The 16775-nt window shown below is 41.4% G+C and overlaps 1 protein-coding gene across 6 annotated transcripts in view; it reads left to right on the forward strand.

Moving 5' to 3' along the window:
- Positions 1 to 16775, forward strand: part of MSRB3 (methionine sulfoxide reductase B3) — an 82789-nt gene that overhangs the window by 26168 nt on the left and 39846 nt on the right. For all 6 annotated transcript variants that reach the window (XM_035333008.1, XM_035332991.1, XM_035333026.1 and 3 more), the window contains 2 exons: positions 5745 to 5853; positions 7694 to 7771. In XM_035333008.1, coding sequence (XP_035188899.1) covers positions 5745 to 5853; positions 7694 to 7771 — 187 coding nt within the window. The remainder of the gene's footprint in view (positions 1 to 5744; positions 5854 to 7693; positions 7772 to 16775) is intronic.

Here is a 16775-nt window from a genome sequence, read left to right on the forward strand (position 1 = left end):
GGCTTGTTCCTTAAGCGCTCAGGAAAGTTGTTGTCTTACACGGTAGATCTCCGATGGTGACTCGGAATACTTACATCTGTACAAAAAAAAACCCCACGTGTTGGCTCTGCTGCTCGATTGCATGGGAAGGTTGCGAATTCGCACAGAGCAGGCTTGCCCTTCCCTCATGGCGTTGTGACCCTCTGGGGTGTTAAGCAAACCATTTTTTTTAAAGACAGATAATTTTTTGGTGTTTTTCTTGTAAGACAAGAACCTGGCATTTGACCCAAAATTTTAGCTGTTGTCCTGGTACCCTGCTTTTGGATTTTCAACGCACAATATAGTGGAAATGGTCTTCGCCCCATTACTCCTAATGCTTGCATGAAACTGCAAATGGTATTTCAGCAGCGGGTGGGAGTTAGCTACCTACAGCAAGAAAGCAAAGGAGCCATCCTTCAGAGAAGAACCACAGATCTGTCTTTCAATGTGTAAAACGTTTACGGGGTTTCTTTAACTACTAAGTCTGGATTTTACTTAAACTTGACCTCCCATTTTTTTGAGTTCTTTTATAGGGTCTCTCCTAGGCAGCAGTGTGCTTAGGTGATTTAAAATGGCTTTTGATGGGATTACATAAAGATCTATGACATCAAATACAGGGTTTTGTAAAACATAGTTTTCAAATTTGCAGGCTAACCAAACTGTTTGCACTGATTTGCATTTTCAAGAGTTGTTTTCCATTTTCATTTTTGTTAACGAGACCAGCAATTCCCAGTTTATCTGCAGTAGGCTACAGACTGAAGGCTGCAGAGGACAGACTAAACAGAAGTGAAACAGAGCCGTCCATCCTCCTTTTCCTAAGCAGAGAGAGGCAAAACTCTAAACAAGCAGCATAAAATGTGTAAACAAAATTTGAAAGAATAGAAACTAGAGATTCCAATTTTAATAAACCTGAGTGTTAGTGATATCCTATGTAAGTAAGGTACACACATGTTTTTTAACATTGCAGGATTCCTCTTAGCATCAGTGTGAGATAATTTACCATGGATGAGTAAGGTCCAGCCCACTTGCAGAGGGATGGGCTTTGGGAAGCAGGGAGACGTATGCCTGGAGCCAGGTTTACTTGCATTCACAGACCCTTCTGTAGTTGCTGGAGCTATGCATATTCTCAGGGGTCTGCCCACACAGGTCACATTGCAGGACTGGGGCTGTGGTGGTGTATGGATAATAAAATGTGCTGCAAGGCCCCTAAAAAAATGCTCAGGTATATTAAAAGGAGTAGTAGTGAAAACTGGAAGCCCAATTTATTACATGGCTGTGCTCTGTTGGAACATTTGATCTTGCTGTATTTAATTCAGGAAGTCTTAATGGCATGTGCTCGGTGCATGACTGTAATGTCCATTAACGCTGGTGGAACATAACCGTATGCAGGAAGAGGAAAATGTATGCCGTGTCCTCCACGAAGCTGAAAAGCTGAGTTCATTTTGTGGTGATGGGAAGCAACGAGACAGAAGAGAAAATCATTAGGAGGGTTCAAAGACGATGTAAGGAAGGAAAGCCATCAGGCAAAGCACCAGGGTATTTCAGGGCACGTCAGACGCTGCTCGACACCCTGCAGCACACCGGAGCAGGTGAAGGGCTGAGTGGTGAGGAGTAATGGTCTGCTAACTCGTGTCAGTCTGCCTGGACGTATCTTGTTGCTCGTTTCCTTGCGATTGGTTGTATTGAAGGAAATGGCACTTGTTCGCCAGCGTTACGAACCACAGGTCTGAAAAGGTCGTTGGAAATTGGAATTTATATGTGAGGTGAGATGCTTAATGTCTTCATTATCAGGTCAACACCCAGCAAATACCATTTTTATAGGGAAGGCCTCCAGACTCCAGAGCTGTAACTCTAAAATGCCCGCGGTCTGTGGGTGAATAGTAAATTGCAGTGCACATCGCATTTCTTTTCAGAAAAGCCATTCCTAAGTACAGGAACACCACAAAGGCTCCAGAAGTGTTTCTGGTTTTGTTTGTCTCACCCTCCTGAACTTTTTGGTTTTTATGTTTATGCATTAAGATCTGTGTGCCTGGCCTTGTCTTTGAGAGGCTTTCCATCCTGCTCCAAGATCCCAGAAGCTTTTAGCACTGCTGGAACTGCTGGAAAAAGGCTGAAGGCAGGTGGCCTGAAGTGGAAACATCAGTGCCTGCTTTGGAAGGGTTGTGTGTGCTGCTTTCCGAAGGAACACCAAGGAGAACGGGTGCACTGTGATGTGCTGATGGGAAAGATTTCATCTAGATTTCATTTTGCAGCAGAATCTGTGCATGCATGTCTCTCAGTGGAAGTCTGCCTTCACCGCTCCTAACAGCGGGATCTGGCTGGAGCCTCTGGGTCAGGGGCAGAGCTGGCCCCAGCTCTTCGAAAGGCACTGCTGGGAGCACATCGCCGCTGGAGAACAAGTTAGGTCCCATTCGGAGTCCAGACAGAGGCCAAATGAATCCAAACTCACTTATCTTCACTTAATTAGTTAGGGTTGTTTAATTTAGCCTTACCTTTGTAATGTAATCACACTGATGCAAAACTGATGGCCTTTTCTCTCTCCTGCCTTGAGCTGTACCATTTGCCAGTGAGTGGTGAGCCTTGCTTCAGGTCGGAGTCACCCAGGAGGGTTTTGTTGCCCGTGGGACCCCTTCCCACAGGGCCACATTGGGTCCCTCCTTTGGGGAAGGCACTCAGGACCACCTTTATTCCCTTCTTTAACAACCCAATGAGTTTGCTAGCAGCTTTACCTGTCGCAGCATAACCACAGACAGCTGTGGGTAGCTTTATGCAGTCCCTGCACCAGGTAGATGCAGACCTGACTGGAGCAGACCTCCCGTATGCCCCATACAGGAGCAGTTCCTGGATGGAGATGGCCGATCTCGTACCGCAGGTTGAGCCTTTTTGTCCCCCTCGCGTGGTGGTTTCTTCCCAACTCCATTCCCAGAATCCCATCCTGCCGTTTTTAAGATTTATTGCATTTTCTCGAGGCTAGCCGTGATTCAGATGATGGATCCTTCCACCCTCCAGTCGTGGCTCAGTCTTGCATTCCCTCCCTGTGTCTTTGGCAGCATGGAAATAGCACACTCAGTTTACCAAGCCTTTCTTTTTTGTTGCTAGCAGGTAAAGAGTAAGTTCAACTGACTGAAGAGGGCTGTTCCTTAATGCCGAGGGCTGGACCAAGAGATTTCCTTTCTGATTTGTAGTGCAACCATAGCTTTTTGCTGCTGTATACTCCATTAAATCAGAAACCTGGAGAGACCTTTGCTGGGGCAGGTTGCAGTTTACCCCCGTGCAGATTAGCAAGATTCCCCTGCAGGCATAAATACATGTCTGTATCGTAAAACATGCAGTTAATTATTAAAAGTGATGGGGAAAAATCTTTTATAACATGCTCCCTACTTCTGATCTATGTCACAGATCAAGTGGCATATAGAAATTTCCCTGTGCGTAGTAGTGAGCCTGCTGGTTGAAGAACATTTCTGAAAGAGATGAGAAATTATTCAAGTAGAGCAAAGAGGGAATGCTGGCTGTTCTGTAAAAGATTTAATGTTTTGCATGACTTTTTTCAACGTATGCTTAGTTTGCTTTTTTGGAATAGCTAAAGAGCAAATGAACTTCTGGAAAAAAAAACAAAACAAAACAAAATCAGTTGGAAGATATTTTTTAAAAGTGAAGAGGTGTTGCTTTGTAGGATTCCTTGCTGCTCTCTAGACTGATTTTTTGATACTGAAATATTAGATGGAAGACCAGCTCTCAAACAGTTTCCTTCTGAACTGCATAATGCAACATAACAATAGTTATTTATATAATGCATATGCTTCCTTTCCCTGCTAGCTAGCCTTTGAAAGACTTATTAGTCCTAGAGCCCAGCACGTTGTGAGAATAAAAACCTCCAAAGTTTGACATCTTTAAATAAGCAACCAAATGTTATAAAGAACAAACCTCACTTACAGTTAGGAAACAATATTTACATTTAAGGTTGAAAAGCCAGGATGTAGGAAAATTTTGCTAATTTGGAAGGTGACCTTTAAGTGCACCAAAACCAAATAATTTGTAAGCTATGGCACAGGGCACATTCCTGCAAAATTTGTGTGAATACTGCCTTAGTGGTTCTTGAAAGACAAACAAAGAGAACTGGAATGAAATCTTTATCCCTCTCCCAAATAAGATTGAAGCTAACAAAGGCATACAGCAGCGCTCTTTCAAAGCTTGCCATTAAAACGCAGGCTCTGCAGCACGGCTAATGAGATGGCTCGGAGTGGAAAACAATCTGTTTTTAAGAATGTTTAGATCAAAAGTAATTTCTAATCTATGAAATAAAGTCGCTTTTCAATACCTTTCTTTCACTAGTAAAGCTTTTAATGTTTGCACTATTTACTTCAATCAGATGTTTTCAATTTTACTTTTTTTTTCTTCCTGAAAATACTTCCTAGGGTTAGTCAGTAGTGACCAACAGCATTATTCTTTTTCTCTCTCCCCTATTCACCCACCCCCACACGTTAAAAAAATGAGGAAAAGAAGAGGGGGAGGAAGAAAGAAACATCTTTTCTTAAATGATTTGCAAGCATCTGTGCTTTAAGCTACTTTTTATGAACACTCCTTAGTAATGACTCAAGGTAAAAAAGCAGAAAAGCATCCAATGTTAGGAAATTGCAATCCAATACCATGTAATTTAAACCTGCCATTGCCTCTCCTGTACTAAATGACATACAGATGGGTAGCTCTGTTCCCTCTACTTTGGGAACACAATTGGTCTTTTTATGAGTGTATATACATTACTAGCAAAAAATATTTTTGTTGGGACTGTTTATTTCTAATTGTAACGTATTTTAATTACTGTCATAATTAGAGCGCTTTTTACCTGCCGTTCTGTCAGCTCACTTTTTGCAAGAGAATGTCAAAGTTATTTTAATATTTGGTAATTTCTGTTATTACTTCAGGAATTTTTATTCTCCAAAGCAGCCTTATTGTTATTTTTTTCTTCCATAATGTGATTTTTTGCGCTATACAAATGTTTTTCTACAGTAATCTCTATGTGCTCCTTGGATTTTTTTTGGTGTAAATTAAACAAAATATGAGATTTTCAAAGACCGGTAATTTCAATAGCAACTCTAAATGTTAAGGCAGCTCTACTGTTGAACCTGGAGCCTCTTGTTGCAAAGAAATGACCTGCTCCTCAGGGCTCATATTCCGGTGCTCCAACAGGGAAAAGATCCAACTGTTCCTGTTAAAAAGTAAAAGGACGAGGATGCTACTAAAACTTTAAATCAACCGTGTTTGAATTCTAAAGATTTATTCTGAGCTACTTTAAAGGGTAACAAAATCGTTGGATGTTGTGGCTGAACATCATATGCCCATTACCATAAGTCTCCAATATAGATGTCTTGTAAAGAACATTTCAGTAGTAGTTATATTTTTTTTTGCAGCTTTTTTATTTTTTTTTTTAATGGTTGGGAAATGTAACTTCCTTGTGAATGATTGTGTGCGCAACACACGGAAGGGCTTTGGCTGTAGCACATTGTCACTGCTCCAGTGGAATCACCTGGCTCTCAAGCAAAATTCTTTTTAAACTTGGATTTGAAGAAGTAATCAGCTGCAGTTCAGCTGAGCCATTCTTCGTGCATTAGGGACTGGTCTGGTCATTGACAAGTGAATGCAGAAGCTATGCTGTGGCCGTCTGCCAAAGCAATTATTCAGGATTTAAGCTAAAAAGGCTCCTTCTCCCATATCCTCTCCCTTTGCAGGGTCATGTAGGGATAAAAAAGACTGTAAGGTGGTCTTTTCCCAGGAGGAGCTGAGGAAGCGGCTGACACCCTTGCAGTACCATGTCACTCAGGAGAAGGGGACCGAAAGGTAAGGCAGGGCGAAGGGAGCGAGGTCCTCAAAACACAGGCATCCTTCTTCTCTCCCTTTCCTCTCGCTGGTGCTTCCTCATCCTCCCCAGCAACTTTTTTTTTTTTTTCACCAGGAATTCTGCACTTGTTTACTAACCCCTACAAATTAACACCACCGAAAAGACAAGCATCTGCAGCGTGGAGGCCACGGCCAGGGGTCTTGTGTGACTTTTAATGAACACTGTATGTCTTATAAAGTCTCGGGGCTTATGTTTAGAGTCTGTTTTTAGTTTACTACAAAATGTGTGGAAGTAATAGCAGTTTAGGTACACTTTTTGGAAGACATCACAGTAAGCAGAACCACGAGGGAAATGGCCCTGTGCCAGGATGCTGAAGTTTTGAAGGTGGTCATTGTAAGTATAGACATTTTGGCTGCAGAAAGAAGGTAGCATAATTTAGTTCTTTTCCACCCCACTCCAATTTCTTTTTGAAGCACATGTGGAGAAGGTATTTATTGGCTCATTTGTGGTTGGAATGTCAAAAATTTTCAATAACTGCCCTCACATGGCTTTAGTCGTTGGAAGGCAGCCCTGAATCCTGGAGGAAAAAAAGGACTTGCTTCCAGGACTGTTTTTAGTGAATAAAGTCTCTCTCAGCTGATTCCAACACGAAGGTAACTTGCCAAGGCCTAACCATTTTTGTTGTCTAATTTATACCACTGAGCTTGGCATAAAGCCCCGGCTTTACCTCTGATCCAAACGCCCTAATGATGTAACTGCTTGTTTTCCTTCATGACCTGAAAGGGCTCTTCACCACACATGGGGTCCCGCGTAACAGGCAGTGCTCCTCCTGACAGAGCATGTTTATGGGATGTGCCGGATGGGAAGGAGCGGGATAATCCCCTCTCCTCCCCATCCCTCCATCCCCCCAGCGCCCTGGCCGGGCACGGGGACGGACGGCAGCCTGCGCCGCGAGGCTTTCCTGCCCCGCATCCCTCCTGCTTGTGTACGGGACCAGCAACGTGATTTAATGCGCACAAACAATCGGAGATTAGGTCATTCTTAAAAATCCTGTTTATAAAAAAAAATTGGACCTCATAAAAAGGGTGAAAGGATAATAAAAACAAGCTGCCGAGCACATAGGCTTTTTGTTGGACTAGCACAGCTGATTCGTATTAGATGAATGACCTCCTAGCCTCTTAGATTGTTAACTTAGAAAAATATTCCCTTAAAGCTGTAATATTGCTTTTCAACTAAAAATATAAGGCGCACACAGCTTGAAATCATGGACCAATTATTTCATTTTCAGCTACAATACTTCTGTCACCCTGCCAGCCCATCCTGGAATCACCAAACACTGAGTCTTCATTATCTACTCAATGGCAGACACCCAAGAGCTTTACACCTCCAGCTCAGCATCTGAATGCATTGCTAAAACATTTTCTAAAGGCAAACCCAGAGAAGTGCATAGGAGGAAGCTAAATTTCAAACAATCCATGTTTATGAAAACTTATCTTTCATTTACCAAATAGAGGAAGATTCCAGTTTTTCTCCTCTTTTTTCTTTTTTCTTTTTCTTTTTTTTTGTTTTGTTTGTTTTATTGTTGTTGTTGTTGTTGTTGTTGTTCTGTCCTTTAAACTGTGTGACAATTTGTTTCCTCTTGCATGATTCCTAACACCTGAGGCAAACTAATGAGGACAGTCCCCTTTTCCCATGCCTGCTTTATTAGCTTCATTTAATAAAAAACAAGTGCAAACTATTGTTTTTTTCTTTAATATTTTTTCTATACTCCTAGCTAATTTAATAATTAAAAATAAATATTTTATTTATGTTTAAAATGCAGTGTTATTGTTTTCCCAGTGCCTTTGAGGGGGAGTACACACATCACAAAGCTCAAGGAATATACAAATGTGTTGTTTGTGGAACTCCTTTATTCAAGTGAGTATACTGATTGTAGTTTTGAGATTACAGTCTCTTAGTTTATATGCTGTATAATCTTGCAGTATAATCTTGCATATGTTCCAGTATTTATGTAGTTTTATAACATAATTTAAGTAATTCAAAGTGATAAGGAATGCAAGAGAAGCAATATAATCAATAATGCTATAGTAAAATTATTCTTATAGTTAAATAAAAAATAGTAAATAAATAAGCAGAATTCATAGTGAGATAACACTATTAGAATGAGTTTGACTGAGAAAAAATGATATATTATTTTTTTTGTATGGAGCCATGCCAAGTTATTGTACAGTCTTTTGCTGCACTCATAGATATGGAGTTCTGGCAGTTAGCATTACTAGCAAGCAGCTTTAAGATTTGGATCCTGGGTGGCAATGCTGCATTCATGCTACAGCATTGGATCCAATAATGGAGAAATAAGTAGCTGATTTTTCAGAATTCAAGAAGTTAAGAAAACAAAACCCAGGTAAATCACTTTACTTAACAGATTTTCACCCATCCCAATTAATGCACATGGAGAGCTGAGTTGGAAAATGAGGCAAGGATTAAGAAGGACACAACAAAATTTGTGTCTTGCATGAAAAATGATCTGTAGGACCGTGGGAATTACTGCCCTAAGTTTGGTGCTAGAAGCAGTGCTGATTGAATTTTCTCAGCCACTGCATTGTTCTGCACTGTTTCAGTTGTTATGCATTTTTTCATAGTTGTGGCCACTTGTCTTCATTTTGATGAAGAATTTCATTTCTTGCTCATTTTTCCCTCAGTTCACGTTGTCTCAGTCCCTTTCACTTGGAGAGACACCTTGACAGCAGCATGAAGCACAATGGTCAGGATAACACTAACAGTAGAGAAAACTGGGTCAGTAGTAGTTTACACAGGAAAATGATGTAGCTTCGGAATCACCAGATGTGGCAGCGATAGTTGTTCTCCAAAGACTGTCTGTAAAGACGAAAGAAGCACTTCATCTCTGTTACATTTGATTTCTCTGTTAGGATTACCTGCAGAAACTTCAGTAATAATGTGAATCTTTTGAGTTGGAAAACTGATCGTTATGAGCTCAGCCAAGGCAATATTCTCACGTCATGTGTTACCGTGGTGCTTGGCTTGTGGGGACAAATGGAGATCTAAAGGCTCCATAACCTGTTTTTCTACTCGGCCACGTAGATGTTCCCCAGCTTACTATAGCTAAATCGTTAGGGGGGAAATCCTGGCTCTGTTGAAGTCAAGTCAAATTTGGCAAATTAATACAATGGAGCTGGGATTTCACCTTGTGCCTTCAAGACTGGCTTCCTTTCTGTCGTCTGCTGCAGAAAGAGTAATTTCTTTTTTTTGTAAGGTGAGACTTGGATAGCAGTAGTTCACATAACTGAATGTGAACTGCTTTCCCGTTGCTTTCACAATCCATTTCATATGGGAAAAAACCTGCAATAGGAGACTTACCTGTGATTATCTCAAATGCACAGTATGCTTTGGCATAGTCTTGACTTTTTTGAGTTAAAGGTAATGAGTTGGATTTCCCTGTGTGAAATGAGCTTTATGGAAATGTCCCTGTTTTCAGATTCTCTTTGAGACTCCCCATGGATTTTATTGGAGGGGAGAGGAGGAAAGGTGGAAGCTGCTTTTTATTTTTAATAACTCCCAGGCCAGTGGGCACCTGAAAAAGCCTTCCTCGTTGTGTCCCAAGGCTGGCCCTAGCCCAATCTCCCCAACAGTCTTTGTGTTGCTTTATGACCTTGAGCTCTCGCCACCTCAGATCCACGTCAAATTCAGCCAATTCTGCTGAAGCAGCTGTCAAGGGTGGGAACAAATGGAGAGGGCTGTAGGGGCCCGTCTACTCTGTCTGTGGGGCTGGGTACAGCCTCTGGGTTGAGGGCTGGTGGGGCTCTTTTAGTATATCTGCAGTCACTGCAGTGTAAGCAGGAACGCTGATAGGTCTGCCCTTCCACCTGTAAGATCTGTGGAAGGCATAATTCACTCAGCCCCAACAAAACTGCCTTTAGTGCTGGGGCTGTGACCACAATTCTGTCTTCTGCATCCAGACCTTGAGTGGCGTTGGTCATTGCCCTCAATGATCTGTGGTGCAGAGGTCTGAATGTAAGATACACAATGCATTAATTGCACACTTCAAAAATACTCCAACACAGGAATTAATAGCAATTAACATGCAAAACCACAGATCTCAGTGTCATCATTCAGAAAAAAAAAATAATTTGCAACAGTCTCAGGAAGAGGCAGGCCAGAACCTTTGGTTTATGAACCCAAAAATATCAGCACATAATGACTTGTTCAACTAGGGAAGATACATTCTTGTACCTTGGTGACTGCTTCAGCCCAGACACCTAAAGAACTGAGAAGGAAATACAGATAAGAGAATGCAGAATATACGTTGTTTGCTAAATTTTCCCCACAGAGTATAAATCACCAAAGTATTTCCTTAGGAGTAAGGTGGTAGTAAGGTTCAATACAAAGAAAGTCCATCACCCCCGTTAAAATACATGCGTTTTTTTTTTTTGTTTTTTTTTTTTTTGTCTTTTTCTTTTTTAATTTCCAGATAGTCATCTGAAACTTACATTTCCATTTGGTTTTCATTGGGTGTCCATTAATTTTTTTCTTCATGTCGTTGTAATCTGTAAATATATATATTTGGACTATGGACCTGTCAGCTTAACCAGGAAAGAGACTGGAGCTTCAGCAGTAATATTAACAAACTTCAACTTTTAACATTTCTGATTTACGTTGTTTCATTACCATGTGACACACGAGGTCAGGGAACACATGAATTTTACACTCCAGATGAAAGACCTGGTTTTTGGTACGTCTTTAAAACAAAACTCTGTCTCTATCATAGGAAAGATAAAAGAAACAATTAGGAATTTAACATCTCTTCATCTACCTACTTGTACTAGTGTTATGAGAAACCTCCCAAGCTTTATGGAGAACATGCTTTAACTTTTTCCACAATCAAAGGTGGCTCATGCATAAAATCCATAATCTTGCCATTGAATCTAATTACTCTATCTCTGAACTTTCACGCCAGACAGTCTCCTACATCCCCATACAGCTGCCTACAGAAAGCAATAAATGGGAGAGACAATAAACTAATCTCAAGTATCTCCCTTTCTGCAAGCCAGCCCTTGTTCTGCACTTCACATTACACTCCACTCTAGCTGCAGGCTTATGCTAAAAGCAGCCCTGCTTCCCCTCCTGCCTCTCGTGGTTTTTTCATGGCTTCCCCTCCACTGAACCTCTCCTGGTGTGGTGGGAGTGTGTCACAATGCAGCACACGGATCTGACAGAAAACCCATCTACCAAAGGAAGAACCTTGGTGCCTGTGAACTCTGCCTGCTGGTGTTCACTCTCGGTGTGCCATGTTTATGGTGGCTGGGCAGCCTCTGCAGCAATGTTTTGTGCTTCCACGTCAGTTCGCAGAGAGCCACCGATGGCACCGGGATCCTCAGCATTTTCTAAGGGCCAAGAATATTTGAAGGTTTGCATCTACTTTGTTGTTTCAAGGATTTATCTTGTATTTTCTGCAGAAATGGCATTCTGTCCACTGGCAGAGGTTAGAAGGGGCCTGAGTGAAACCTGCAGCTTGTGCTATTGCCGTAAGAGAGCACTATTCCATATTTAATAAATGACAGTCGTGTTCTCTGCCATATCCAAGGCTGTGTGAGAAAGGTGTGGTATAGATGGCTTGAACTGGGAAGCCAAGAAGAATGACTTCCCTTTAAAAAAGAAATATTATTGTTGTGTTAGTTTCCAGTTTTTAGGGCCAAGGGAAGAATTGCCAAGTCTCAATAAATCACCCACTGCTGCCTTTATTGCTTCCTGGAAGGAATTCTCAGTAATGGTGTTGGCTATTCTGTGCATGCGCTGGGAGAAACAGCAACACCCGTATTCATGTCGTGTTTTTGTTCAGTTCCCAGTGACCTGTATCTGGTCTTCGCAACATCTCTCGGCCATCCAAAAGCAAAGCATGGTTGGGTGATACTGCAATGCCATTACAGTGGTGCCACTCTTTTCCCCATAGCATAAGGGAGGATTTCAGTCATCAGGCTAGATCTATAGCTTTCTTAAAAGTCTTTATACCCTTTGAGCAGGCCAAATGACAAATCAGTACTGGCCATCTAGCTAGGAAAGCCCACATGAAATAACTGCTATAGCATCTCTAACGAGGTCTAATAGATCTAATAAAACTACTGCAGCCACTTCATCCACCCTGACTGGTTCTTGGTTTCCTTACAAATCTTGTAGTTTTGTGTGTCAAAACAGGAGCTTCAGTCTAATAAAGTTAATTTGGGGTAAGTTAACTCTTGCTAGTGTAGAAATCAGCCAGCAGGCAGTGTTATCAAACAGCTCTCACCCCAAATCCAAATCTTGGGTCTTGTGTAGCTCAGAGAAGCTTCAGAATCTTAAAACTTGAAAAAGGTTCTGCAGTTTTTTGTGACTCCCCTAGAAAGGCTGATGGAGTTAAAAAACTGTAGAGTTGTTATCATTGAGCATTGGCTTCCTCTTGCTTCACCAGATTAGCCTTGAAACCAGCTTGTTTTGAGTCTACTGGATGACAAATTGTCCAAAGTCCTCCTAATCCTCCTAATCCTCTAGGCAGAAGTTAAGATCGCACATTGCTTGTCTTCCTTGGAGCCGTCTGGAATGTGAAGGCTCAATCCACCTTCGAGGCTGGACCATCAATATGCATGTATTTTGTTCCTGCAGTGACGTTGTTGAGTACAGCCCATGGCATCTTCCACAGATAAACACACCTGAGTGCTGCCTCTGCCATGATCAGTGATGTGAACTGGATTAGTTTAGGCAGTCCCGAGATCATGACAACCAAGAAATCCTGCAGTGAGTTCCTGCTGAAAACTGCTTCCCCTCTCCGAAAGCTCTGACCACGTCTCATTTTGGCGTTATTTTCAGGCAGCCCCTTGGGGCTGCGGCAGGAAAAGGCAGTGCTCCCTGGGCACTCCTCTGGTGAGCGGGGGGCATAGAGGAGCTGCAGGCATTATAACAAATGGACGTCCTCTAGATGTCATTATAACAAATACACTCCTAATCAGCTCACAGGTAGCTTTTCGCATCCTCTAACTCACAGCTTCTTGGCTGATGCTGAGCGTTTATTTAACTACTCTTTCCAGAGCAATGAGCTCTGGAAAGTTTTTTAGGCTGGGATTAGGAGAAGGAAAGCAAGACTGAAAAACAAACAGAAAAACTAATCTCGCTTTTTTCTATATTTACCTATTTTTAATCCTCGTGTTAAAACAAACCCTCGTCAGAACTCACCCAGGCTACGCTCTGACTAACATGATGTTAAAATGTTCTTTTTGAATCTGGCTTTTCATCAATACACAGAACAGAAATCCTCACAGCTTCCATCAGCCGTGAATCAAACTTTTTTTCTGTAGTCCAGGAAAACAAGATTAAAAGTAGATCATTAACCAGGTTTCCTAAGGAAGTAAGGCTCACAGGATCATGCTGTCTGTGTGTCAATCCTTTACTAATAACAAAGCCTTATTATTTAATCCACTTGCCAATTTCAGCCAAATTTGACAAGGGAGTAGATATTAAACCTCAAAGATATTAAGTTCTTAAAACGTTCGTGAAATCAGGAGAGAGATCACATTCATGCCCTCTCTGAGGAGAGACCTGAGCAAGAGTTCAACTATATTATTAGATTATACCAGATAATATTATTATAAATAATATATATATTATTGTATTATACCAGAGAATCCACATGAGGGGGGAAGAGAGGGAGGCATTGTGATCGTCCAGCTCTGGGAAGTGCCGTTGAGGAGTTTCACACTGCCAGGATCTGTCCCCTGGCCACCACGCGGCTCCTGCTGCTGCCCAAGGAGCACCTCGCCTCTTAACGCTCGGGGACTTCTCAGATTCCCTCATGGTGGGGGTCTTGTAAGTTCCTAGATGGTTACATCAGGCATTCGTTTTTATATTGGAATACTTCTGCCTTTTTCTTTCTGGAAGCTTGCCTCACTGTTTGGAGCTTGGGATTGTAAATAAGGTCAGTGAGCATTCCCAACAAATGGGTTGTGCTTTCAGGAGAGAAGGGCTATGTCCATACCTGTGAACAAAATGGACAAAAGCCTCTTTCCTGGTCCTAAAGGCAGGTGACAAGACTGGCTATTACAAAGAAAGGAATTGTTACAAGGATCAGAGAGGTTTCCCCAGGTGCTTTCAGAGAGAGCAGTGATGCTTCCAAAGGCTGTTCTCAATGTTCATTGGGCTTCAACCAAACCTAAATAAATCTGATAAAAACTTCATTGGGAAGGGTGAAAGAAAATGCCTGTTTTGATGCAACAGTAAGTCCTCTTTCCCCTCTACTTGCCAAAAGCCCACTTCACTCTCTTTCTCTCTCTTTCTCACTACTTGGCATTCTGAACATCAGGCTAATGGTTTTAAAAAAGTGCAGCTCCAAATCCTCTGCCTCTTTACAGTACAGGCAAAGTAACCGTCTTATATTTTTTATTATTTGTTTTTCATTTAATTATATCTGGGAACTTTAAAAACATTGTGGCACCTTGTCCTTAGCTAAACCTTTCCAGTAGCTCCCTATTTCCTTGCAGATTGTGTTTTGGTAGTTGAGCTACTTAGCATTTGTATTTCCATATGATGTGTGCATTTGAGTCATACCACAGTTGGGAATGGAAAGCACTTTATAAATGTCCCTTTGCTCTCTTTACTCATACAGACTCATTCCCAGAGATATTTCTGAATGATTCCCTGACTTTCAGTGTACTCCTATGGAGCACAATCAGAGAAAAGATGCACAAAGCTGTGCTTTTTGTTTGTTTTCTTCTCCTCTTGGTGTAGTAAATGATAAAAGACAGTTTGCAAAGTCAGTGCCTGGCTCTGTAGGATGCATCTTGTTTGGTGGGATGTTGGTTATCAGAATGTGCACAGTGATAACAAGCAATGTACAGGGAAGTTTTTTCTTCTAGCTAATGTGGTTTTGAAAGTACAAAGGAGTCAGAATGACTATTTTTGTTTGTAGTAGAACATCCCTTTGGAGCTTACTTTCAGCATTTAATTTCTTTCTATTAATTGTTTTTTGTTTTTTTTTTTTAGTTGCATATTTTTACACCTATGTGCAACTAGTTTCTACTACCTTTGTCTAGTGTGCTATAAAGTTGTAAATGCTGGAAGATCTAGGGGAAAAGTGCTGGTTCCAGTGAGGCTGCTGGCAGCTTTCCCATTCCTTCAAGTATGTGAAGATCACCTTGTGTTCTTGCAGAGTGCTTCTCTCTCATATGCTAGTTGCTGCTTATTTGTGATGCCAAAGACGCTTAATATCTTCCTCTCCTTTACCTGTGCCTTTCTAAGGTTTCTAACAATTTCTGTAATTCTGTGCTCTGAACTTTGCACTTTTTTCCCAAGGTGACACAGTGACTATGACGTAGGTTATCACCATCAGTGGCTCTTAGTGCTACCTCCCGCATTGCATTTTCTTTCATGGCCATTCAGCTGTTGCCAGATGAAGTTCGATTAATTTATCTCCCCGCATCGGTTTCTTGAGTTGTTGTCCAAAAATTTATGACTATGTGGAGCTTTGGTGCTCATTACACTGCCCAGTGATCCTTGCGACTCTTCCTCCCAGCAAAAGTCACGTGCTAGTAAAGCCTAATGAACCTTTTGGTATCATGTCTGTTATCAAATTAAAAAAACAAAACAAACAAACAAACAAAAAAAAAACCAGATGAATAAACAGAAGTAAATAAATATTTCACCCTGCATTGGCTTACCATGGGAGTAAATTATGGGTCAGTAAAAAAACAAGAGGGATAGCTGTAAGGGCCTGTTTAAGAGCTTACTGTATAAAACTGGAAATGGTTTGACAATGTGGTGGTTGACATTGAAACAGAGCTGGGATGGAAACTCTCCCTGCCTGAAGAAGATTGGAACATCAGTACTTTTATTCTGCATCAACATCTTTTGAAGGTTTTTGTGCAAGGCCAGAGGCCTGTCAGAGGGGTGAGCTGGAGGTATGAAGAGTTTCTAACAACTCAATGAACAAGGTATTCAGGTACAAGGTACCTCTTGCCTAGTTTTTCATCCTTGCAGGCTGAGAACTGGACTCCTTGTTTGACCACTTAATACCAAATACCTTGAATTTAGACAGCAAGAAGTCAATTGTGCAGATAAACAGATTTGAGGGTAAAACCCTCAGAAAAAGTCTCTGACTTTCCTGTAGCCTGGTTCAGAGCTGACTTCTCACTGTCCATCAATTGCTTGGAGCTGCCCGTGTCCTAGACGCATTTAATTTGCTAGTATAGACAAAGCAGATACGTGTCCCAGCCAACTGCCCCCAGCTTTATTTGTTATTTTCATTATGAGGCCAACTGTACTGAAAGACATGTAGGTAGCTGATGTTGCTCCTGTGGTGAGGAGCCAGAATATATGGTCCTGAGGGGAATTTTGTAAAGAAAATACTGAGTAAGTGGCTTTATGTGGAACAATATCCTTGACTTCAACTTGGAATTCCCCCAGTTACGGACATGCACCTTTTGCAGGGTCGGACTTTATCCTGTGCATAAATACAAGCTGAAGTGCACTGCCAAACAAGAGCATGGACTGGTGGCCTGGGCAGTTATTGGTGGTGGTATTTTCGAAGGCATGTCAGCAACATGTTTGCTTTCTTCACTGTCTTTTGGTGGTACACTATCAATTACAATGACAGGCTATGATTTTTCCCTTCCATCTTTTCACCACCATAAAATATGAAAGACTTGAGCACTGGGGGAAGGTGAAGAATGCACGGAGAGGAAGAAGTAAATTGTTTCCTTTCTGATGGCTTTAACTGCTTGCACTAATAGTGCAAACTTGTTCATTTTTTGGCCAGGATTGATTTTCGTTGTGTGTGTTTTTTTTTTTTTTTTTTCTGTAGTGTAGATCCTTAGTATGGGATTATGGGGATTATGATGACAATTATGCAACAAATGTAGAGTATGTGTAAAATGCATCTACA

This window comes from Oxyura jamaicensis, chromosome 1, assembly GCF_011077185.1.
Source record: "Oxyura jamaicensis isolate SHBP4307 breed ruddy duck chromosome 1, BPBGC_Ojam_1.0, whole genome shotgun sequence".
In the NCBI taxonomy this organism is placed as follows: Eukaryota; Metazoa; Chordata; class Aves; order Anseriformes; family Anatidae; genus Oxyura; species Oxyura jamaicensis.